At 38.0% G+C, this 26,402-nt stretch overlaps 1 protein-coding gene and 1 long non-coding RNA gene across 3 annotated transcripts in view; one reads left to right on the forward strand and one right to left on the reverse strand.

Annotated features, from left to right (window-relative positions):
• Positions 1-2,149: 2,149 nt before the first annotated feature.
• The window catches only part of opcml (opioid binding protein/cell adhesion molecule-like), a 285,206-nt gene continuing 260,953 nt past the window's right edge, over positions 2,150-26,402 (reverse strand). For both annotated transcript variants that reach the window (XM_032576660.1, XM_032576659.1), the window contains 4 exons: positions 11,423-11,560; positions 7,884-8,004; positions 6,333-6,484; positions 2,150-5,193 (listed from right to left, as the gene is read on the reverse strand). In XM_032576660.1, the coding sequence (XP_032432551.1) occupies positions 5,093-5,193; positions 6,333-6,484; positions 7,884-8,004; positions 11,423-11,560 (512 nt within the window). In that variant the 3' untranslated portion in view covers positions 2,150-5,092. The remainder of the gene's footprint in view (positions 5,194-6,332; positions 6,485-7,883; positions 8,005-11,422; positions 11,561-26,402) is intronic.
• LOC116728501 (uncharacterized) lies at positions 8,118-9,755 on the forward strand. Its single transcript, XR_004340994.1, has 2 exons — positions 8,118-9,190; positions 9,231-9,755. It is a non-coding gene; the product is annotated as an uncharacterized LOC116728501 (long non-coding RNA).

The following is a 26,402-nucleotide window of genomic DNA, read 5'->3' on the forward strand; positions in this document are numbered from 1 at the left end:
CAAACGGCTGTTAGTGGACGGTTTGTATCCTGCAGCCAGACAAAAGGGAAAACATGCAACAAAGAACTTAAGCAGCTTAAGCGTAAACAGTTGAGCTACCGTATGCGTTTCCAATAATCACAGAACAAAAAGCGGAACATTCTGGACATGGAATCAGTGGTAAAATGTTAAGAAACCCCGTTTTTAAACGCTGCGTTTTGTTCCAGCAGCAGCATTTGTAAAGCTACTCCAAGACGAACATGTTGAGTCACAATTATTGTATTTAAGTTGAATCTGTTGCATCATTTTATCCATTTAATTGATCAGTTTTATAATTAAGTTGATACTTTTTTTCTTTTTCTACTTTGTATTGCCCATTAGTGCCGTGTTACCGCAGCAGCCATTGCGTCTGAAATCCACTGCAGTGTGAGGAGCGCTCCTGTGTGTGTTATCCTGTTCAGTGTTGTGGGGTCACCAGCCTATCCTCGACCCTCCATTCTCACACACTCAAACACACAATTTAGAAGTAATGAAAAAGGAACTCATGTCCTCCTGTTAAATTGTCGAATGAGAAATAACTGCCTCATCATCCTCTGAAAACACTAAGTGGGTTTCATCTCTCACATTACGGCTCACTTTTTTTTTTTTTTTTTTTTTTTTTTCCCAGATGTTTTCGATAATGCACGGTATTCATCACCAGTAAATAGTTCGACACTGCAGAATGAATATGGAAGGAAATTGTTGCACACACTCCACCTTATATGTCAATAACTCTGACTCCTGAATTGACACGGCTTGATTTTCTCTGCTGCACCTCATTTCCTCTCTGGTGTGGACCTATCTACTCAGGTAAGAGCTGGGCTTCGAGGAGATCCCGTCCCATCACCCAAATGGATATATTCTCCCTGGGATATTTTGTTCTTTCTTTTTTAACTCTTCTCTTCATGACTCATTTCCTGAGAGTCTCTTTCATTTTGTCCACTCGTTAAATAAGTTCCTTTTTGATGCTGCTGCCAGCAATTGATCAACAGCATCTATTTTACACAAACTAAATCACACTTGGTTAAGAATGTAACAATTGATAGACATCTATTTAATTATTATTATTTGGAGAATTTTTCTCTGAATGACATTTTTTTTAAAAATTGAAAACATGATAAATGAAAACCGTTAAAGACGAAGCAGGGGATGAAGGATTCTTTCTTGATTATTACAAGAGAAGATCAAACCAAATGAAAAAAAAAAGAGAAAAAGAAAAGGTTGTGATTAGATCTGTGCAGTTTGGACATTTTACTTTTCATCGTACAATGAGAGCACCGGGCCATGAATGACCTCAAAACCACGATGTCTGTAAGGAAAAAGAAACAAAAAAAAAATGCGCTTAACTTTATTTTGATTGAATAACGTCTCGATGACGACTCCAGCCACAAGCGCTACTTAACGCTTCCAAAGACAGAAAATAATCTTTTGTCTTTGGATCTTCAGATAATCCGTCTCATCTGCAGACCCCCGGGGGGAACCATGGTCGGTGTTGTTTATAACCTTGCAGGCGCGACCATCACCAGCCATTAAGGACGTCTGGGAGAGACGCGTTTCAGAACGAAGAGAAAACGGTGGGCAGAGCAGACAGGGGGTGGCTATGGCAACCAGATAGCATGAACACTTGTAATAGAGCCATTAGCTGTATTATATTGACATATGCTTAAACACCGGCATATGCTTCCCTTACTCAATTTGCTTGTTTTGCAACATGATAATGTGACAGCTGGCATCTGGACACGTGGTAAAAAGTCAAGCTCAGTGTGTGAAAATGGCAGAAAATCTCAAAGGTCAAAGTGACATGTCAAAGCTTCTGGCTTGCGGATGTTGAAAGGGACGGACGGAGGAAGAAGGGAAAGAAGAAAAGAGAGGAAGGACCAAAGTTTCCATTTAACATGTTTTACAAAGTAATGTTTGAGACTTTTGAGAGTTTTAAAATCATTTTTGAGCCTGAAGAAAACAGCCATTGTCATTGTAAATTTGCTATTTTCTTCTAATTATTAAAATTACAAAAGTAGAAAAAATAAATGCAGCCATATATTTATATATATGGCTGCGGTATGTATATCTCCCATATACATACTGTGTATGCCACACCTTTGGAAAAACACAACTTAAATTCTAGAGTGGGTTTGTTTTTTTCTTTTTTTAATCGGGATTTAAAATAAAGTGATTCAAGATTATTGACATCAATATTTGTCATGTTGCTCTATCTGGAATGGAAAGTATGACACAGACCCTTTAACCTTTGTTTGCAGAGGTCATAGCTGAAAATGAAAACAACAACAACAAAAAAAAAACAAACAAAAAAAAAAAACAGCTAAAGATAGATATCACATCCTGTGAAATACACTGACTGGCCAAAAAAAAAAAAAAGGTGTCCTTTTGGAGGAGAAGTGCAGGGATTAATGTTTCAGCTGGCAGCAAGTTAAACTACTTGTGTGATGCAGCAAGTAGAAACAGTCAAAGACCGGGACCAACTGGACTGGATCTGAGCGTAAAGAGTGGTTCAGGTACATTTACAAACAGATTGAATATAATAATGTGCTTTACAGACGTTGGTCTATCTTACTGTCTCATCGATCTCGGTTACATAAAAAAAATGATAACAATCTGGAAAAAGAAATTAAACCTTATTTTTTCTTCACGTTTTTTTTTTTTTTGGCCAGACACTGTAGTCCGTAACTGACTGGTTCACGATCATCTTCACAAGCACATAGGTGAGTAAAGTACAAAAACACTCCCATATACATCAGTCTCATCCAGGTTCCTTTGTCTTTAACACGATTCTTACTCATAGGTTTGCACGAGTGGCGTGAACGACAGGCGGGACGTCACGTTGGCAACCGCTTGTACTTCTCAGTCAGTGGGGAAGTTAGTCAAATGGTTGACTGAAAATTGTCCCCTGAACGTCAGTCCGCCGGCCTCCGGTCCAGGAAAAACAGCTTCCACTGTAGATGTCGGGCACATCGGGTTAAAAGTACACATTCACAAAAACATGAATGTCGCTTCATAGCAGCTACAGGGAACATTCATACGTGTTGACATTAGTGAGATGTTTTGCTCTATTATCGTTTTAAAGACTAAAATCAAAGAAATTATTTAGCAAGCTTGGCAAAGAAATACTCACTGGGTGACTGGACAGACATTTCAAGTCTTCTTTTTTTTTCTCTCTCTCTCACAGTTTTACATGACTGCAGCATGACAGCAGACATGTAACGTAGAATAAACAATAAATACAGGAAAAGATGGAAGTTTGATGCGGATAGAAAGACGAGACAATAAGAAGCCGGGATGTCCCGATGCTACGCAGGTGTCCCAATCATAGTCCTGAATAATGACTCCGGAGATCCGGATGAAAGTCTGATGAAGCTTCTATGCCAGAACCTGATGCAGTGGCATGATTTACAGCCACTTTTGGAAAAACAGAGAAAAAGATTTTTCTCCTCTTACAATGTTTTCAATCTTTGTATTTTTGTCATCGTTAAATGTTTGGGCTTTGCTCTACCCAGGACAGTCCATAATTTAGTTATTAGCCACTCCATCTCTTTAGTCGTTGTCATCTTGTTGGGTTCACTTCTGCTTTTGCTTGAAGTCTTTCAGATGGTCTCATATTTCTCAAGCAGCCCCCTCCTCGACCCCCTCCGAAATTTATGGCGAGACAATTTGCTTCAAATTGCTTAATGTCAAACGTGTCCACCGTTGTGGTAGACCAAAATTTAAAACCATGAATGTACTGAAGCATAGTAATGCAACTCGGCCTCACCGGAATCCTGATCAGAAACATCCCAGATTTTCAGTAATACTGATATGAATTGAGAGAAATGATTGCTTTAAGTGTGAACATTGCACATTTAAGTTTTACTTCCATTTCCCAGCAACAATAAATAAAATGTCAAAAAATAAACTATAAAAATAAATAGAATAAAGATTTAGTACAATTAATCTGTCACGCGTTTTCCCTTAAACGTCAAAAAAGATGGATGTAAAATCTAAAGGTGAAGTCTGGTTTGCATAGAGGTCTAATGCTCAAAACAGAAGCACGAGGACCACTGTGGCAGTCTAAGAAGATATGGATTAAATAACCTCGGCTTGTTTAAAAATGGTTTGGGAACAACAGGTACAAATAACTGAAACGCTTATTAAGAACGCAAAAAGTAAGAAGTCGTTAATTAAACCTGACACAGTTCACAACGCTGTCAGACAGGCGTCGGCTCTGAGCCGACAGCGCGCAGACCGAACCGCCGTCCCTCCTGACGCTTTTGTTTTGAAGTAAAAATCACACCAGTGAGTCGCACGATTCGAAGTTCAGACTGTCGGTATGAACGTGCCTTGAAGCTGCTATGACTCTGTGATGATGAGGTGTTTCAAAAAAAATCTCAGAAATGAATGCCTTTCCATAGAGTGCAGGAGTTAACTGTTCACTTTGTACATTTTCTACACACACTATGATCAAGGTAAAAATGAGGATGCACTATGCTATAGGACTTTGCCTGAGAAATAATGGTGTATTCTGTAATATTCTCGACTGATCGCCTTGGAAGGACCAGCGTGTTTTCTGTTTTGCATACAACTGTAAAAAATACAGTGAAATTCAACAATCACATTGCATTATTTCCTTTTCTTTTTTCTCATTGACTTAAAAAAGCTTACTGGTACTGTACAGATATTGAACAGATGTCACACAATAATAGTATTAATCTGAATTTACACTTCAATATTGGGCAACAAACAGTCAACTATCAACAGTAACACACATTTTTTTCATTTTTTTCCCCTATTTCACATACAAAAGAAGGTTTTTTGGGGGGGTTTGGGAGGACACAAGCTCTGTAGTTTTACCATCATCAAATTAGTGCATGTTTAAACTTTTCCCTTCTCTCCACAGTTGCCTGTCACTCGTGGTGAACCGACAGAGAACAGACTCCGATGTAAAGCCGAAAAGGAAATACGAAAGAAAGCAAAGAGTGTGAGCCAGTGGCATTCTTGGTTTCCCGTTCTTCTCATAGGACTAAATCGTCTGTTCTTGTTGTTCAGCGCTGCGAGAAGCTCGGAGTGGGGGCCACGTTTCTCATCAGAACTTGAGCAGGTTGGATAAGGCTACGGTCAGCAGGAGGCAGAGGGAGCAGCGGCGGAACATGGGCGCTCCGTTTACATCATGCATTGCACCCGGACCTGCGGAAGAAGCAGAACGTTATTCCACGTCTGTCTGCAAATTTGTTTTATTCATTTTCAGTGTTGGCACTGCAGGAACTTTAGCGTCAGTTCACTTTTTGAGCAACACAAAGTAAGTGCTGCCCACCGTGGTTTATAGCACTGTTTTTTTTTTATATTCTTTACCTTTGCTTTATGCTGGAAGGTTTTTTTAAGCATGAGGAACAAACATATTTTAAATTGACCCCCTCACCCCTCAAAAAAACCAATGTAGGACTAGGTTCCAAAAATATATTCTAAAAATTCACAAAAGTTGTTTTTTTAAACAAGCATTCTTTCTATTCCTAACATTCAGTGGATGTAATTTCAATGATGATGGCTCTCAGATTTGACTCCACATTAAGTGGATCTGATTTACATATGATTTGTTAAATATACAACTCTAGACTCTGCATCCGAATGGTGACAACCCTTTGTCAAAATAGTTCACCAGGCTAAATGCTTTCTGATCAAATGAGATTTGAGGATTTCTCAAACATGAATGAAAGAATGAAAGCGACACTCCGGGTGATTCCCCTTTTTTTATGAAGGAATCACAAATCAAAATCTCTGATTTTACTGTTTGACTAAAGCTTTATTTTCCCTTCTAGCTCTGAAATTGCAGGTTTTTTTTTTTTTTGTAACAACATGCAGAAATCACTCAGTGCTTGCTGTCCATTTCACCCTGTAAAAGGGAGAGATAAAACAGACATATTTAAAATAAAATGTTTAATTAAACATGCTTGTTTTGTACTATGTACAATGACATGTTGGGTTTCATGAAAATAATGAGCTTTGCAGGCCGCGCACAGGTGTCACCTGGGAATTTTCCACAAATCGAAATATAGCCCTTTTTTAATATAAACATGTAGATATTTTCCAGACAGTGTTTGACTTAAGAGAATAAAATACATTTCATTATCTTCATAAATTGTTTTAGGATTTATCAGCCTCCCTATTTTCTTTAAGGTCTTTTTCCTTCCATGCTGCAGAACAGTGTTGGATAACGATGCAGCTGATGAATAGTAAAGTAGACTAACATGCAGTGAGTTACATGAAGAACCAAGACCTTCTACAACAATGTGAGTTTTTAGGACTTTTTAAAGTGTTTCTATACTCACCATAAAGAATTATACTGGCATTAGTGATTCCCATGGTGTTCATGGCGACACAGGTGTAGTTTCCATAGTCTTCTTCTGAGACATTGAAAAAGATGAGCAGTGACTGTTTTCCTTGAGTCTCTATCTTAAGACCGTTTATTCCATTGAGAAGCCTGTAAAATAAAGACAATCTATCAAAGTCCAGAACGGTTAGTGTTCAGGCAATAATCAATAATCTACGCTTTTCAATTCATCCTCGTTCTGTTGGCTCTGATGTTTTATCACATTGCTAACATATACAATCAGCTTACAATAGAAATACATCTGAAGAAATACACAATTCTTATTCTGTATCAAACATTTCTACAGTTGTTCGTAATATTTAGCATTTCATTTATTAAAGAAACCCTCCACTAATCTCTTTTTTTTTTTTTATCTTTTTTTCTTAGCCATATTGCATCAACATTATGTTTGTCCTTCCATTTGTAGCGCATTATTTGGTTCTGGTTGCTTTTTTTTAGTTGACTACGGCTAACGGGTTCGATTGGTTTTTATTGATCCAATATTTCTCAAAAACCCGGTCCAGATTTCCGAGTTTGGTCCAATCAGGTAAAACATTACACTATTTACAGCTGGTGACCAGAGCAGGAAAAAAAAAAAAAAAAAAAAAAAAAAAATTGAGGACAAAGACATGAAACGCTTTAAATTTGTGGCAATTCACAGGAGCTCTGGAAAGTGACTGGTAGATGTATGTCATATATTTGTGCACTTTGTAATAGCTGCTGGAATGTAACACAAATGTTCAAATTTGTCACTCGGTGTTAAATAAGCACCAACAAATGGTAAAATGGCTTAAGAGCATTTTAAGTGTCAGTCTGGCTGAGTGACAACTGTTTCATTTTATGTTGCAGGTTTTTGTTATGAGAAAAAAAAGGTTTTACTTTGTATCCTACATGACTTAAAGACAGTCCTTATCATTTTCATAGCAACAGAGGTCTACTTCCAGTTTTAGAAGTCAACAGTTTACGTGCCATGTAAATTAAACGTAAAGGAATTCATTAAAATGCTGTAATTCTAGTCACCTTTTAGCCTAACGCCATTAATTTCTCTTTCAGGTTTTACCGAATTCTAACAGAACCAAACACTTCCATAAGTGCTAAACCATTAAATGTTCTAATGCAACCCTTTGTCAAGAATAGCTTACCGGGTTAAATGCTTTTCATAAATGAATTTTCTAATCTCTGACAAGTTCCTTTAGTAAAAGTTCCTGCATTTTGAATGAAACACGTACACAGCAAAAACCGGTAACGGCTGCATTTTAATCCAGAGATTATTTATTCTTTCTTTTTTTACAAAAGATGACAAATGATAATCAGGATGTCATTTAGTAAATCCCTCTTTTCATATAATATGAATAAACATTGTATTAATTCACAGAGCCAAATGACATCCAATGAAAATGACCGAATCCTGTGTAAAAACCAATGGCGATGGAAAAAAAAAGAAAAAGAAAAGTGTTGTTCTTTTCAAAGCCGTTCTCACAGACACAGGAAGCAGAAAAGGTACACTCGCCTGCGGTCTTCTTTGTACCACTCAAAATCTGCCCTCGGAACGGCAGAGGCTTCGCACTGCAGGACGCCTCTTTGTCCGACCGGAGTGCCTGTACTCCTCGCCTTCGAAATGAAGGGAGGGTCTAAAAATGAAGACAACAGCCATCAAGCCCAATCAAAGCCGACAGAGTGAGCAGTAGATACATTTAAAAACTAATAACAAAATATATAAGTTCTACACCCCTCCTTTTTCAGTTTTCCAAATGAAATAAAGTGAAAGTGAATAAATGTAAAATTACTATAAACTCAACTCTGATTGGTTGGTGGTAACTTAGATTTCTTTTATCTTCATTGCACAAAGAAACTTAAGTGAAATTGGCCATGAAATGTCATCGTAATTATAATTCTTCATGTTTTACGTAGCTTTTTTTCTTCTTTTTTTCCCCCCCATGGCAACTAAAGGAAATTAATTGTACTAATCATTTCTAGCATTTTATTCCAATTAAATCATTCAGTGCTTTAATGCAGAGTTGAGAATAAACCTTAGGGAATCAGTGACAAAGTAGGAAGAGGACAAATAGAATGAGGAAGTCCACAGAGACTCGTACGTTCATTGCTAGAAACAATAAGAGCAGCAGCATCATCTCCGAAGTTGACGTTTTCGATTTAAGCCAAAACGAAAATGCACATACGTCACACTAGATTTTCTACTAACCTACAGTTGAAGTTTCTTATATGAAACCAATGCAGCTTCGCCAGACTCCACACAAAAAGACCCCGGCTTAGAGAGAACCGCTGATCTTTATTTATATTAAATAACTGCTGCTCCACGTTTCAGACGCCTTATCTAACTGAAACCGACACAAACCTCCCAATAAAACACATAGTACACATAACTTTATAACTCAGAAGAAAATCCCACTTGTTTGAAATGGAAGAATGCTTCCCTCATGAATAAAGATTTTTAATTTAACGAAGCCATGTATAATTTACCATTTCAATTAATGATAAAAACTCAAAAAAAAGAGAAAATGGTGGTTGGTTTTTGATGTTATTTACTTTAGAATCAGACACAAGAAAGAAAGAAAATCTTTCTTTCCAGACTTTCAGCCTTGAGCTCAGATAAAAAAAAACCCAACCTTCTCAAACGTAGAATTTAACTTCAATTATTAATTGGTCAGGTTTATGTGACGTGGACGTTCCTTTGTTTGTATTGTTCACATTAGCTTTTAAAGCAGCCGTGATCCACTTCACTCCGTCAATGCATTAATTATCCATCAGCAGTGGAAAGTTATATATCGATCAAAGCAGAATCCTCTCTAGTCCAACGTCTGATGGATTTCTTTTTCTCTTTAGATGATGCTCTAAGATTTCCACCTGCTGATGCGAATGGGATAATTCTGCGCGTGTCAAACAGCTGTTATGTTGAACCGAGTTCCTACCTTGGAGAATTTTTATATTTTTTTCATCAAAACACCTGATTTTGTGGAAATATCCCTGGATAATCTTCTCAGAAATACTTTTGCAATAATTACACAATTTTTTTTTTTAATTTGCAAGTGACACAGATGTCTTATTCAACTCATCGTGAGCAACATCCTTGGCTATTACCGGGTGAGTTTCTGGTTTTTCTAAAAGACATTTATTCAATGAGGAAAAATCAAACCGTTACCATAAAAATGGCTCAAGTTGAAACAGAAATCCAATTTACAACTTGTTCCGTATTGTGAGGCAAACTAGGTATCCTTCATGTTGCTGCCTGACATTAGTTGTCATGGCGATGAAGACAAACGGCTCAATTCAGAGATAATTAAAACAGTAAATATTCAATCAGGCAGAATGGAATAGTTGTCTTGTTTGAGGTGACCTTGCTGAAATTCTCTGATAAAAAAAACCCCATCTCTTTATTTCATTTCGTCATTTCATAAAACAAATATGAAATTTGTTTTCATATTTGAAAACAAATATGAAAACATCCAGTTTTAGTGCCCTTAAAACTGGATAAGGGTACTAAACTATGAAGCGGTGATTTTTTTTGGGTAGCATTTGATTCTAAAAAACCTATTTCTTAAAATGTTTTATGTAAAGCATGTAGGATAACATGGATAATCTGAGGTGCATTGGATGCACCATGAGACTGTTTAGGCTGTTAACAAAACAAAGAAGGAAAAGCATCTTGAGGGGGGAATTTGACGGAATTGTTCAACAATTCCATTATTACATTAAATGTGTGGTCTCCGCAAATCCATGTTTGCTGAGACCATGAAAACACTTCAATCAACAATCCATTTAGTGTTAAAATTAAACTATTTCCAGTGATCCGTTTGTCCATTTTCCACCTTGTCCTGAGCCTAAAACGTAAAGTTGTTCAAACGAAGCCCTTTTTTTATTATTATTATTATTTCATAAGAAACACTTTTCTGTTTTTAGATTTTGATTGTCAATGGAACTGAAAGAAGAAACAATACTTGGAGTTTAAAGCCATCAAAAGCTTCTGTTTTCCTCTATAATTGAAGGCATGGTATGTTCTTTGAGAAGCAGGCGGCATCAGTTTACAGTCCATTCTATTGAATTTCGTATTACATTGAAATGTAACATTTTTCACAAGAGTTTTTTATTTTTTATTTTATTTTTATTGAACACATAAAGACTCTTAGTGATGTTGGAGAAAATCTTAAAACTCTCTACTGCCCTTGAAACAGGCTTTGCAGAAACCTGTTTCCAGTTTGTGTTGGTGCACGTTCACATCGGTTCCCCTTTGTTAAGCCTGGCACTTGAAACTGCCTTTGCATGTATTCATGTATTCATGTTCCAGGATCAGGTTACCAAATACAGGTTAAATAATAAACCACCTCTTAGTTAGTTAAATGTATCCAGCCACACAAAAAGCTGATTACTGTTACAGGTCGACGCACATCGACGGTGCCATAAAACACTGTCGTTTTCTCCGAAGTAGTTTAACACAAATATCTGGTCCGTCCAAAACACCGGTGCTTTTAGAAACCTGTGTTATATCACAGGCTTGAGTTTACGGAATAAACGCAAATATCGCTACACTCCGCTGCACTGGTTCTGGAGTTCGTCTTCTGCTGTTGCACTGAATCACCACTTGCGATAGAAAAACCTTCACATCGGTGGGGAAATTTTAGTTTTGGGCACGGAGATAATTCCGTATGTCAACTGTAAAAGGAAGCATCTCGACAAAGCATTCAAAGGTCAAATCTAAAACACAAGCAGAAGCCTAAAATACAAGTCATTAGGACCACAAGTGCCAGAATTTAATAAGCTAATAAGGTCCAGAATTGAAATGTATTTCTTTTAATCAAAACTGTAGATGCATATATAGTATTAATTAAACTATATTTCATGTTAAACAAATAAAAATATATTAAGAAATAGCTATTTATATTTGTAAGTGTGGACTTCCTGCGTCATTCTGTTTGTTCCTCTTTTTGCAAGGAAATGATGTGCAACCAAAACAGCTCCAAACATCCTGAGCCCCCGATGTCGTCTGAAAGCCGAGAGCCAATCTGACCATGAATACGGCAGCTTGGTGCTTACAGTTGACTGTGACTTGCACTCTCCTGATGTCAGAGCTGGAGATGTCGTTCGAGGCGATGCACTCGTATATTCCCGACTGCTCTTTGGTGATGGAGATCAGCTCCAAATGTTCCCCCTCTGTCACAAATTTATGGCCACCTGCACAGAGTAGAGAAAACGGGAGGCATGGGCATTTCGTCTTCTGGCAACACTCACTGGTTCCAATGGAGAACGCATTACCTTCATATTTTATTTTTTTTACAAACCTGATGAATATTAAACAAAATGTTACATGTTATTTATATTTGCAATGTTTGATATTACATTTATATATTAATCCATATTTCAATATTACATAGCAATGTCCAAATTACAATTCATATACACACTCTGCATGTGGCGGTAAAAAAAAGCAATGTTAGTCAGAAAAACGGTTTACTACACCTTAGGAGGATTGAGCAATAACCTCCCAAGATAGGACATTTTTACTTTCAAAGTAATTAATGAAATATATAAAGACTAAGAAAAAAACAAAAACTAAAGGCAGCCATGTTTTCTGAGGTGATCACAGATGGCGAGGTTTCTCTTTGGTCCGGACAGTTTGGTTCACATACTGTGGACATATAAAGTCACTGGCGACAGATGTTTTATTTTTCCAGTGTGTTGAATTACATCAAATGTATATTTCTGATCTTTTGCTGTTGAATAAATTAAAAGGAATTAGTTTTTTGCTTGGCCAGACCCTTCTTTAGAGACACAGACTGTAATCGCACAAAGACACAACAAAGAGTTTGGCAACAAAATGTCGCTGGCTACTGGAGAAAAAAAATACTGAAAAGATATAAGTGGGCCAATATATATATATATATATATACTGCATATATATATATATATATATATACTTTTGACCTTTGGTGCTGCTGCACTTGCATCAACACAGTGATAAACTTGGTCAAGGTTCTGAGAGTGAGGAAGCTGCAGAGTTTGATGTTTTCCTACATGTCAGACATCCTCAGGGCCTGATCTGCTAAAGGTTTGCGTGCATAAAAACAGACACAAACTTGACATCAAGTGCAAACCTGATCTGCAAACAACACATAAGCAAACGGGTTTGTGTAGCAAAACGAGAAGAATCACAGGCGCAATAAATTTAGCATTGCGTAGCTTTAGAACCAGACTGCTAGAGGCAGTTTTTGCAACTATATCTAATACTTTTGAAAAGTACGTGTAAAACTGGTATTTGTATGTATTCGGTCACCGTGGCGACCAGGAGGCGTAGATACATTGACTTCATTGCTTGTCCAATAGTTGGAAGATTTAAAGGATGCAAAATAAAATAAATTAAAAAAAACAGATTTTGAGCTGCAAGATTACTGAATAATTCATCACTTTATGGCAGCACACTGCTGCGTCTTGATGCTCTGCGGGAGCGCATCTATTTTGCCCGGAAAAGGTGATGCAGATTATATTTATCAGCATGTTACACAAAGATCTTGGCTGGTGGTGTGGCACATGCCAGATCACATATTGAGTAAAATGGGTGGGTGTCAAAACAGCCACGTCCCCCATCGGATGCCCATATAAGCCTTTAAAAAAAAAAAAATCAAGCTAGCAGGAATGGAGCCAAAGGAGGCCTCTGCGTGCGACAGCTCATCAGTTTTGTTCTATTTTGAAGCGAGGATTTACCCTTGGCTGAAGTTCAGTGATCTGTTCTGACTCAGCGGACATCACTCCAACCCGTTTTGTGTTACTAGAAAGAAAGAAAAAAAAAAAAGTCTGTCCCATACCAACAATGTTAGTCCCAACATTACCTTAAATTCCCCGGCTGGTTTTCTGTACAAACTACATTAATGAATATTGCATTACCTTGAGGCTGGTTAGCAGAGGAGACATTGACTTGTAATTTGCAGCTTCCTGTCCGCACTACAATAAAAGACTGTTTCACAGTTTGCTTTTTTTAAGTAACATAAACTGCATTTGAGCAAGTCTAAATCTAAAATACTTAGAAATATTCTAATGAGCAATTCTTCGGCTATTGACCCAAATCTCTTATTTTATTTAATTATTATTATTATTATTATTATTTTTTGCCTCTTTTCCCCCAGAAAATCTAATATGCGCCACTTCCATATGTGGTACAAATTTGGATGCGTATCCGATCACTTTTAATTTTACTCTAAAGAGTCACGTCGCACTTCAACCGACTTTTGCGTCGCTGACGTGAATCGTGCATCACATTCCTTCACCAGAACAACCCGGACACTGTGAATAAAAAGATGGAATCAACGGCTGAAGTTTCTAATGAGGAAATTACAAAAGAAGTCTGTGTCAATGAAGCGCATCACTATCACACCACTTGTGGTCTTGACTGCACATCCAAACAGACTTCTCTACAGACGCTGCAGTCAATGCAGCAAAAGGCCGTTGCAATTAGGTTGTGCTTTTCTTTTTCTTTCCTCCCTTCGTCTTGCCACGATCTCGTGATGATACTGTCAGCTCCCGCTGCTCTGTATCTTTATTATCAATCCATAGACAATAGATTGATTTGTCTATGGATCCCTCTGTAGTACATTATTACATCCTTTAGAGGCCTCTGTGTGAACCTCCGTTCACAGATAAGCCTGACTGCCGTCACATTTGTTTAGCATTATGAATGGTTACACACACAAAAAATGGGATTTTAGCCAAATAATAATAACAAAGATACTGGGACTGAGCATCGCAGATTGTAGCCTAAGTTATTGTTCAAACCTTGTTTTGTTTCTTGAGCAGAATGTGTTGCTGGATCCCCAGTAAAAATGTTATTTAGGGTTGGAATGGTGGTTAAAAATGGCCGGTGGTAGCAAAGACCTGGGCTAATTTATTTTCACATAGCACTTCCTTACATTAGTCCTGTCTATCTTACTAGACTGAATGACTTGGGCAGAATAAAACCGTTAAGCATACCTCACTTGATGCAAAATAAGGCGGAGCAAACAGAAATAAAATCCAGTTCTCACCAGCGGCTATGAAAGTTTTTTAAAACTCTGGTTATCTTAAGATTTAAAAACATCTTCACTCTCGTCTCTCTAGGAATTAGTTTGACTCTTGGGCGAGAGCTGCTTTATGAACCGTTCTGGAGCTGCACTTTCACAGCACTTCTGTGCAAAAGTGTTTTATTATGACATAAATGCAGATTTTTTTTTATTTTAAATTTTTTGTGCTAGCCGAGAAAATAGATAGGCGATTTAATCCAAATCAACTGAAATGTCAATCAAGCAATATTTCAATATCCCCATAATGTGCAGACGTTACTGCAGCTGGCTGGGGATTCACTGCAAAGGGGGGTAATCAGCTTGTTGCACAGAACCTGGGGATCTGCTAGCAGTTAATTGAACATTTTCATCACGGACAACTAGATTAGGTAGAAGGAAGCTGCTGAGTTAGTGGACTTATCATGTAGCAGCCAAGGATCGAGAGAATTGTGCCGACAATAATGTAATTTACTCACTAAATTTGTGGGAGATTTGATTATTTATGTCTGAATTCAAACACTGTGGTTCTCCTTCAAGATTTAAGGCTGCAAAACCGTTTCAATATCAGCGTCAATTTAGAACATGAAGTTGTTTGTTTCTTTTCTTTTTTTTTTTTTAATTTGGAAAACAAGTGCGACCCGTTTCCGTTTTAGCGCCGAAAGCTGAGTGAGTGCTCAGAGCCTGTTGCTGCCGCTGGGTTTTTGTCCCAGTGAGTACGTTCGTCTCGGCTCTCATCAGATTCCCATTAAGCCCGCCGCAGATCATTCATTTGGAGATGAGCGAACATGCGTGCGCGTGCGTACGGCCTTTATGGAAGAATAATCAGTCACATCTCGGCATTCAAATAGCAATCTGAAGGGAGCACAGGTGGAAATAGCTCGGACAATAGTCTGTTTACTCCAGCTGAGAAACCTGATGACTGCAAAACCAGAACGCCAAAGCGCTCTAAAAGCTGCGAAAATAACGACCTCAGAATAAATATTAGGATATAAATGTCAATCTAACTTACCGTGGAGAATACAATTAAAGAGTGAGTCATGAAAATCACATAGTACTTGCAGTGAAGAAAAGAAAAAAAAAAACAAAAAAAAAACAATCATCATCATTATCGACTGCCTTGTGGAATGATCTGTGGCCAAATCTTTTGTGTAACATTAGCATCCATACAGCGTGACTCGATGACTAATAAGAGACACGTTAAAGGGCCAGGCAATGGCCGACACAAATGTGCAACTAAAAACACTTCATACAAAACCTCAGCAGTAGAAACCATTAGTCTGGTGCTCAGACGCTGAACACAAAGGCTTCAGCTGAGAAATTAGTCCAGAACAATTTATGGTTTTACAGTAGAAAAGAACAGAAGACCAGTGGGCCGGTGAGGGGGCGACAAATAGGTTAGAAAATGACTTACAAAGCACATAATAGAACATGGTATTTGCTAACCTTGGAGATGTTTTTTTTTTTTTTTTTACAAACCCCAAAACAGATATGAATTTGTTTCATGTGGTCTGTAAAAAAAAAACCAAAAAACCAGCCAATATTCAGATAAATCTAGATCTAACATGTTGCATCAGAGTTCTGATGCTCTCTAGATGGTTCTTCTATAACAAGTGTATTTCAGCAGGCTCAGCATTACCTTTTACTATTGCTTTTCTTTTGTGTCTGCATTTCACATGCTTTGTATTGTTGATGCAATTACTGTTGTTAACTGAACTGTGTCACTTTAGATATATATATATTTTTCACCTTCGTTTCATAGAAGGTAAGCAGTGTCACGTTTAAACACAGAGCCAAAGGAGGAGACGCTGCTGCCATCACCTGTGTGGATTCTCTTTCCCTTTTATTTAAATTGCAAGTATATTTGTCTTATTTCTCAGTTTTTCTCTCAGCTGTTCCTCCTGAATCTGACTCTGCTTGGGGTTTCATCTTGTTGGAGGTTGTTGTTCCTCTGCAGGCCTGCTCAGGTTAAGAGATTCTTGCAGTGCCAGCAACTAAAGGTTGTATTTCTTTATATGTTGGCATTTTATGATCAATTCAATCTGCCTGGAGTAGCCTGTAAATAACTGAACCTAAATTTGGAGTACTGTGTACTTAGTACCTACATGGATTATATATAACTGGCTGTAAATAATATCTTCTTGTCCAATAACACAGTCCAAAAGAAGTTAAATATTTTTATAGGATATTCAACATGATCTGATGCCAGCTTTGCATTTGCATTGCTTCTTCTTCTTAATAATAATTAATAATCAGTCAATCTTGTAAAAAAATAATTACAGCAGCAGGATCTATTTGTTCTAGATTCAGTTTTTATTTCTTTATCTGAAATACATTGCCCCCCCCCCCCCCCCCCCCCCCCCCCCCCCCCCCCCACACACACACAGTTTCTCTAAATGTGATTTTATTCAGAAGAATCCACAGAGAGGAGCGATCACGACTGTTAGCTAGGTGAATTTACTGATCCGCGATGCATTGAAGTGAACATAAAATCAAGCACTGCGCAATCTCCCTGACAAAAAGAAAGAGAAATGCTCTAATAATCCTCTGATGTTTGGTAAGGATTAATTCACACAGACCATGAACTTTAATCTGTATGAGTTAAAGAAAAAAAAAAAACGTTAGGAAAATTGTGGCTGCGCTGTAATGAATTCAGTTAATCTCACCATGCAATTTTCCCTGCCAACATGAAGCAACCCCCCCCTCACAATGTGTTGCAGAACGATCAATATGAAGTGCTGTTTCTTTCTAATTAGCTACTCTTGATTGCAGAGAAAGTTTAGAGGATATACAGCAGCGAGGGCGTAGCAGGGTTTTTTTCGGGTGTGTTTGACAGGAAGCCGTGTGCTCCAGCTGTAAAACAACGCCGCCGCTCGAGACCTGATATGAAGCTGTGTATCTGCTCTGACAGCAGCCAGCAGTTATTTTAAGAGCTTCATGCTTCCTAGCCATTGCAGAGCCCTGTGGTCATTCTCTCTAAGCTGAATTTTGTACTCAGCAGACGGTACTTGAAACAGGTCATGGTCCATTTGATTGCTAGACACTCGAGCTGCCCCGTAGAGCATGGCGTCTCCCTGAGGACTGGTTTCCTGCTGACACCATTCACTGGCCTTTTCTCTTCACCTTCACCTTGCTGTCACATTCCACCAATACCTCTTTGCCCCAGGCAACAGTCTGGGCATTGAAGGGCACATTTAAGTTTGGTTGCATCTCCCATTCTGTTTTTTTGTTTTTTTTCTGACTTTGACCTTCTTAAACCACCATCCCCTTCCTTTCACTCATTCACCCTGGAGCGGAATACTGCCTTAACAGAGGACGCTGCAGTCATGTCCTTTTAGTGTCATGCTGTTTGGCAGGGAGCAGGGAAATCCTCTTCTAATCTCCTTTTGCTGCACTTGCAGTTCATTTAGATGCGTTTCCATCAGATAGGAAAAGAATGCTGAATTTGTGCTTCTTATTGTAGCACAATAGTTAGTACTTTTAAAGTTGTGGAAGAAGAAGTAAAGAAAAAAAAAAAGCTTCAATCATACAGACTCCAAAGGGGTGGTTTAAATAAGTGGGCTTCTCTGAAGTAGCTGTAACTAGTCACTATCTTACCAGCAGTAGAGAACTTGAAAGCTAACGGCTAATCAGACCTCAGGTAAAGATTTCAGTTACAGTATATACTGTAATAGCTCCTGGTTTAATCCTAAGCTGTTTTAGCCAAGGTAAAAAAAAAACAAAACAAACTTATACTGTAATACTGAGGTTTTGTTTCTCAACGTAAGACTATCAGCGTCACTGAAACGTGAATAAATGCGCTGAGGCGGCCGATTGTATCCGTCTGACCAAATCAACTCAGACTCCTGACCAAACGCAACTGAGAGACCATTAACATTTGTGAATATGATAGAGAAAATATCTTGTCTGTCCCCGGGGAGATGGAGTAATAGCTCTATGATTCAGAACATGAAAAGGAAAACAGCTCTGCGTGGAAACTGTAGAAACAACGAACTAGATAGTATGCGGTTTTTATTTTTGTGTTTGTTTTGGGGTTGTTTTTTTTTCCTCACATGACTTTACATTCCTACAGTCTTCAACTGTAAGACACATTCTTTAATCTGAATTTCTTCCTTCAGAGATTTGCAGCCATTGCTTATTCGTTCCTTATCCATTCATTGTCTATAGCGCTGATCCCTGCGGGGTCGGGGGCTGTAAGGTGGGTGTATATCTCCAGAGGTCACTGGGTGATGTGTGGGGTACACCTTGAACAGGTTGCTAATCCATCATTCTATTCATGGAAGAACTGTCATACCACATATCCTGAGCTTCTCTGTGAGTGATCCTTGGCCTCCCTGATTAATGTACGACTCCGCTGTCAGCAAATCCTGCTAGGGGGAAACTGATCATGACCAGTTCGTAGAGAAATTATGTTTCGAATTACGGCCACCAAAATTATTCACTGGAGCATCAAGACTTTCAGAAATGAAATCCAGGCAATAATAGCTGGCAGTCTTATGCCGCCTGAATGTTTTCGAAAGACAGACAGGTTTTCAGCGCGTGTTGGATCACTTGAACAGCTGCCAACATTTAGAGTGAAATTTATTTTTATAGGCTTTAAAAGAAATATGTTTACTCAGAAAAATGCAGATGTGTTCAGTATTTTGCTATCCTCATTACATCTTCCCAGCAATATATTTTTTTATGTTTATATTTTTAACATTTTGTTTTACAAAAGAAAAAAAACTAAAATAAACACACACACAAACACACCAGAAAAAGCAGCAGCTAGAAACTAAGCTATATACCTCCACTTTTGTAACAGCTTTATCAGCGTTATTATTCCCCGGGGCGATAGTGGCTCAGCTCGAGTTGCTGGTTCAAATCCCTGTTCTGTCCATCTCAATCATTTTGTCCTTGGGCAAGACACTTCACACACTTTACTCAGCTTCTGTCAGTCATCATAGTTTACCACCATGAGTGTGTGAATGTGTGTATTAAAGGGGGAATGACTGAATGTAGCGTGAAGTGCTTCGAGTCCTCGGTCTTGATAAAGTGCGTTACAAATGCAGTTATTTAAAACCAAAATAGCAGCAATTTACCACCAATTTTTGTGGCAATTTTTTCCACAAAACGATTAGAAAGGAAATATAACTATATCAATAGACAAACCACTTTAGCATAACATTTGGAAGGAGTTTAATACAACGATAAGTATTAGCCATCCCATTAAGGTACAATTGTCTTTGGTGCTCTGTTGACTTTAATAATGATACGACAAATATCCTCTTATTCACTTATTTTTTTGCTGGAGTTTGTACCATTCCCAGCATTCTGCACTTCCGTGAAATAAATACACCCATTAACTACAGAACTGTTGAGGTACAGATTATGGTTTCCTCAAAACTGGTCTGGAAACAACCAGTCCATCCATCCATCCGGAGGGAAACCTCCCCTGAAATACGACGGCGTTGTAAAACGACAGACGATCCCGGCTGCTGATGTCTGACTGACACAGAATGTGAAAACATGGCTTTATCCTTAATTAATGTAAAAAAAATAATAAAAAAACAACCCCCTCAAAATAAAAATCCATTAATCCCCCATTTGTTTAGATATGTCGGAAATGGAAATGACTCTTCCTCCTTTTATTTATGGTTCCTTTCCATTGCTGCGTCTCGCACACAGCAATATTTGACGTACTCATTCAGTGACACCCACCAAGCCCATGTTCTTCAGCACAGCAGTCGCTAATCACAGTCGTGTTGTTGTGGATCCTGCAACCTAGTTATTTCCCTAATTTCATTCAGCTCGTCGTCATGCAGCAGAGTGCTGAGAGGCAGACGAGGCCTCTTCAGAGATCTGTATGAAAAAATCTTTTTTAACTAATGATTTCTTGAGGATCCGTTATCTTTTGAAGCAACGCACAACTTTCTTTTCTTCCAGCTCTCAGCACCTGAAGGTGAACCTCCACTAGAGAGAAGGTTCACTTGTGGAGTCCTGAGGATTCACAATTATTGTTGGTCTTAGAAAAAAAAAAAAAAAACTTTTTTAATTGACATGTTTTATGTAGCTCTAATTACATTTGGTGGCTTGCTGTATAATTGTAGGAGATTTGCATTGAGATATAGACCGTAGTTTCCTGCTGAGAAGAAAGTTGTGGTCATTAAAGAACGTAAAAACTTGTAAGACTCAGAGTAACTTGTAAAAAAAAAATCTTAGAGATATTAGAGAACAGCTAACCACCTCAAGCGACCTGTTGTTGTGCAAGGTGCTACCTTCGCCCCTTTTTTCTGGCAGAAAATACAATCTTTTTTTTCCAACGTTGAAGATGTTTTATTTTATGTTTATTTTACTGTTTCCATCAGTCGTTTCTACTGTGATTCTTCAAAAATGTGCATAAAAAACAGAGATGAAAACACAACTACAGTGATAAAATACATTTTAAAAAATCCCTCCTCATCTTCATTTCTCTAATAGGCATCTGAATCCCTTGAGGAGAATTTGACCGTTATTTGGAACTACCCATAACTTCATCGGCGTGGAAAACAAAAATGAAAACAATTCTGATTCTAAAGAAAAGTAACATCAGAAAACGTCATGAGACCTAAAGGAACTACAGCAAAAATGTTTTTTGAAGAGCTTAGGGAGGCGTGACTTTCATGACAAGAACACAGCTAATTCTCATCTTATTCTCACTAAAAATCATCTGACAAAAATATAATCTCATAACTAAAACAGTTGGCAAACTACGTATTTGCCAAGCTTGAGTTTTAGACAGCAAAAAACTTAAAGTACATCATCAAAAACACCAATAGATGACAAACGAAGAAGACTGTGCGTAATACATTCCAAAGTCCATTCCAAGTACATAGAAGCTATTATAAGGTAACAGTGTTTATTTTATAGATAAGTGTTTCTTTGATGAAAAAAAAATATATCAGTAGAGCTGCAGATATTCAGATAGATTCAGAATACTAATTTACATAAGCCATTAAAGGGGACATTGACCAGAACCTAAAAGACATTGACCTGATAGTATCAAAAAATCAATTTGCTCATGAAACCGTCTCTGTGCTGTTTTAACAAATAAAGTTCAATCTGCACAGAGAATGTGCTGATTTAACTTTAAAACAGCACATCTGTTTGAAATCTCTATCTCCATATCAGAGATATAGAGATTTATATATATCTATATAGATCTCATATATATATGAGCCATGAGCTATATGGCTAAATAAAATGAATTTATTTAGCCATGGACTGAATTAATAGATGGCACTGTGCCTGAGTTTAAGAAGAATCACATTCATTAGTAAAGCCATAATGCAAAGTTGTTCTTTGTAATTGTTTGTTTGGAGTAAATGAAGCAGCAACCTTGTTTCCACCTGAGGTGCTCGATGGAATCAAGTAATGAAAAACTTGTCCTTGATTTTAGTAATACAATTCAGGCTATCTAACTTTAGCTTTTAATTCATAGTCAGTCACGTCCCACTAAATGAAAGTGTCAAAGCTCCTCAGCTAAAGGAATAATGAATATATATATTTTTTTCACTTATTACATCACTAAGACATTTTGTCTATGATAACTTTAGCTTTTCTTATTCAGCAGGTTTTAATTGCTCAATAAATCCTCAAGCTGGATTCACAAAGTCTACTGACAAAAACACTTGAACGATAAAACATGGTTATTCAAGCTTGAGGAAAAGGAAACCATTCTGTCCGTTCTAGTCTACGTCTGAGAAACTCAGGGACCCTCTGACATGTTCTACTTGTGACTGATTCTTCTCACTTTGACGTCAACTTATTAAATGATGGATTTATAACCGTTTTTATATAAGATAATAAAATAATCACAAATTTTGGTAAGAATAAAGTATGGAAGCATTCATTTCTCCTTGCTAAGATCATACCCATGAGGTGAAACGTTGCCACTCAGCAGATATTTACAGACTTTATAAAAAATCATGTCAATTCAAACACACATCGATTCCTATTGATCCTCGTCATCAAACGGTACGCTTGCTAAATTATTCAAAGTAGTTTAAAAAGTTGCTATGTAAGGAAACCTGGCAGATTCGAGTCGAGTCACTGACTTGCAGCACTCACCTCCTGGACGACGCGCTACGCCAACAGAGATCTGCATAACTCTAGATTTTAATAGCAGAGTTTTGCTATTTAGTCGAAATGAAAGGACATGCCAGTAAGAGTAAATGTTTCAAAGAGAGTGCATATCGTGAGGTTAAGTGTGCAAGAAACCTTCCTCTCTAACAAAATACCTCTGCAACAGTGTTCTCTTAACAGATGCTTTCCGACATTTTACATACAGGCTTTATACCCACCATTTGCAGAGAAAAACGAGGTACTTTTTAGTACCTGCAATCAAAACACCTTCTTTTACAGGGATAAAATATATTAGACATTAACATGTAGATATTTTTGGCATAGAATTGAAAATCTTTTTGGCCAGAAGTGTCAAGCTCACTTTCGTTTTGGGCTGTATCAAGATTATAAACGTCCTCAAAGCTCCGGTTGTGGCAACACGTACTGATGAAATTACCCATTAACAAACTCTGAAAAAAATGAAATAAAATTAATAGCTGTCTTAACATTTAATTAGTACTTCTCAAAATTTAATATAGGATATCCTTTCAGATTGATGTAATTTGGCAGGATACAGATGAAAACTGATTTCATTTGATTGACAGAATAATGTTCAAGAAGATAAGTGCCATCTTAGAAGCTCTGTTTCTGTGGCCCTTGGGACCCCGGAGAGCCACATAAAAAAAGCTATGGCGGGCCAGATTTGGCTCTAAAAATAACATTGGCATTCTTTAACTGAGGAGATAAAATATTAGATTCTGTCAGTGTTATATGATCAATTCTTGGCTCTTAATTGGCTTTAATTTAGAATTTTACTACTTATCTTTGTGCAACTCCCACATTTAAATGGATTTCAAAGTACTTCATTTACTGTGATTATTTACCACTGTTAATCATCTCGAATGGCCTCGAGCACGAGCAGCGCTGCTCAGATGGATGCGCCTTATCCTTTCTCTGTTCCAAGTGCTTCTTAGAATGCTGTGAAATGAGTCGTTGCTTTGGTGGAGCTTTTGTCTCCCAACCTGACTATCAAAGCTCTGATTCGAGAGAAGCGCGGGAAGAACCTGGATGGAGATCCAGGAGAAGTCGGCCACAGGGATCCCTGTCATTCCTCCCCAGGTCCTCTGTGAGCTCCGGCTCCTCCGCCTGCTGCGTCTCCATCTACCGTGCTGTCGCTCCGAAATCTTAACTGGGTCAAGTAAACAAATCATTTTTTTCAGTAATCGGTAAACAGAAAGCAGAAAGTTTATTTTCCCTCCTCTGTCGTTTCTCTCTTTTTCTTCCCTCCTCCTCCGGCCGGGAGCTAGACTTTATTTCTAATCTTTAAAGTGGTCCTGAGCGTTAGTTCCAAAACCCGAAAAAAGAAACCTGTTTTTTAAATTTTTTTTTATAATGTCTTGTTATAAACATTGTCTTTAGCATCATTAGGCAGCGCATCAGAACGTGAACTTTCTTAAGCGAGTTCATATAACCGCCTCCTGCTGCTTTTAGATCCACCACAGCGTGACGACCGTCACATCAGCATGTTTAATTGTTCCCTAGGAAACTGCAGAAGTTTCATTTGGACGGTGAGGGTGCCCTGCTGACAGGTTCTACAAGACACTCCAATGCGGTTCTAAATCCAAAAGGATGATCACGTTTTATTAATAACAACAAATATTCATGGCTATAGAGACATTTTGAACAAATCGGAGAGCTTTCAGGGAACTGTGTGTTAATTAGTGCCGCTGGACTGAACTGCTACTTTCAGAGAATTATTACTTTTGGGCAGCAGATTTTATAATACAACACCGGCTGTTGTTGTTGTTCATGTCAGACGCTTGGATGCAAAATGAACTCACAGGCAGCAGTAGCTCATCTGCAGTCAAAGAGAGACCGCTGACGTCTGATAAGACATTTGAGACAGAGAGGCTTAGATATTTGTGTGCATCAAAGAGGCTTGCTTCTGTACAGAGAATTGTTTTTGAAAACATCGGAATCATGTAAACCGTTTATGGCCAAATAAATGTTGGTTCTAACAATAATGGTTATAATTTCATAAATGAATTACCGGGCGTCTGCAACGTCTTTTTATTATTGTTGCGAAATACCGAAACAAGAAAGAGTGGGAAAACAAACAAACAAAAAATAATCTTATTGCTTTTATTCATAAATATTTGCTGCTTTTAAGACAGAAGAAAATGGATTATTATGCTTATCTATAATATTTCTCTTAGTGCTGCTTTGATTTTGATATAAAGACGCTTAAAAACAGAGTTGCTACAAGGACTAGTGACAAAGATTAACCATTCATTACCGGTAATCAATTTTTTTTTTTTTTTGGGTAAAGATATCACCAAAAGTTAAAATAAATAAATAAATTGTAGTCAACCGAAAGTAATGTCATAAAACTTGATGAAATGAAAGCGGAAGCTAAAAGAAGTTATAACAGCCAACAAGAAAAATTCTGGAAAACATAAAAGAAAAAAAAAATGCAGCAATAAGATAAAAGGAAGTTGTTTTTTGTCTTTTCTTTTCTTTTTCGGGGGGCGGGAAGGGGTTCTAACTTTTTTAACAGCCCTCTAACCTGTTTTTCTGCTTTCATCCTGTTTTGGCTTGCTCTGGTAAATACGGAAACTGCTGATGCTGCAGACTTGAAACATATCATGTTCTTGCAGCACCCCGAAAGGGTCGAATGGGAGCGGGGAGGGTGTGGGGGGCAGGTTGGGGATGTTAAAAGTTAGGAGGTGAAATGTTCTTTCAAAATATTCACATCTGATGTTCCTGATCGTCATTAAAAGTGTCTGCTGTTTAAAATATGGTGTTCATCCATTTTTGTCGTGTTGAAAAATGGCGATACATCTTTATAACGGCGACTAGAAAATCGGAGTCACTCTAAATTCACACAGAAGCTTTTTTTTCCCCCCCAACAGCTACTGCTAAATCAGTTGCCAAGCCAAAATGTGTCCTTATCAACTCCCTGTGCAGAGCGGCAAAATCTCCAGAAACTCAGTGTGATGGCGAACTGTGAAATTCCCATTTCAGTGTTGCGTCAGTCTGGTAATTCTACCTGAAGATAATTAATAATGATCCACCAGTGAGGCATTCATGCGCGGCATCTACGCCTCACTCCTGTGGCGTCTCACAAAGCCGGAGTGGAGACAGTAGCTACACGTGTGGGACGAAAGGAAACATGATTCGAACTGGGAGTGTCTGTTGCATTCATGCTTCATCAGGTGTGCGACTGGCTTTATAATATGCTTTTTCTAAAAAAAAAAAAAAAGGAAAAGAAAGATGCAGTGTGTAACGCTACGCAACTAATGGTGGCTCGGTAATGATCTGACATAGAAGCTTTAGTCTGGAAAGTTTAGGCGGCTCTCGAGAGGGATCACAAGCCATTAGCTGTTCCTTTAGGGACCAAAGAGCCTGATTCTATTGAACAGTTCACTAATGTTTTTTTTTTTTTTGCTGCTTTGAAACCTAAAGGAGGAGTAGTGGAAAAATACCCCGGAGCGTCTCAGGAGTGATGGGTTTGAATAAAAAAAAAGAGGAGATTTTGCTTCGTACTGAGATTTGTCCCGGTGATGTCGAAATATTTGATGATCAAAATATACTACATCTGTGTACATATTCAGGGAATTGGAGAATTATTGGCGACAAGCTGAAAGGACCTGATATTGATAATGTTTATAGTTCAATTAGATAAACTCAGGGTTAGTTGTTATAGTGTTTTGATATTCAGATAAGTGCTGTACGAATCTGTAGAAAATCCTCTCTAGCTTCCTGTAGAAACATTGTATTCAGCCCAACCTCTCTCCACCAGTATCTGTGGACATAAAAGGTGCCTGTTTCTTCTAAGAACTGGCTGATAACAGACTGTTTACCCTTTAAAACCTGTTTTTCACTGCTTATCTTCGGGCACACCAGGC

This window comes from Xiphophorus hellerii, chromosome 11 (genome assembly GCF_003331165.1).
Source record: "Xiphophorus hellerii strain 12219 chromosome 11, Xiphophorus_hellerii-4.1, whole genome shotgun sequence".
In the NCBI taxonomy this organism is placed as follows: domain Eukaryota; kingdom Metazoa; phylum Chordata; class Actinopteri; order Cyprinodontiformes; family Poeciliidae; genus Xiphophorus; species Xiphophorus hellerii.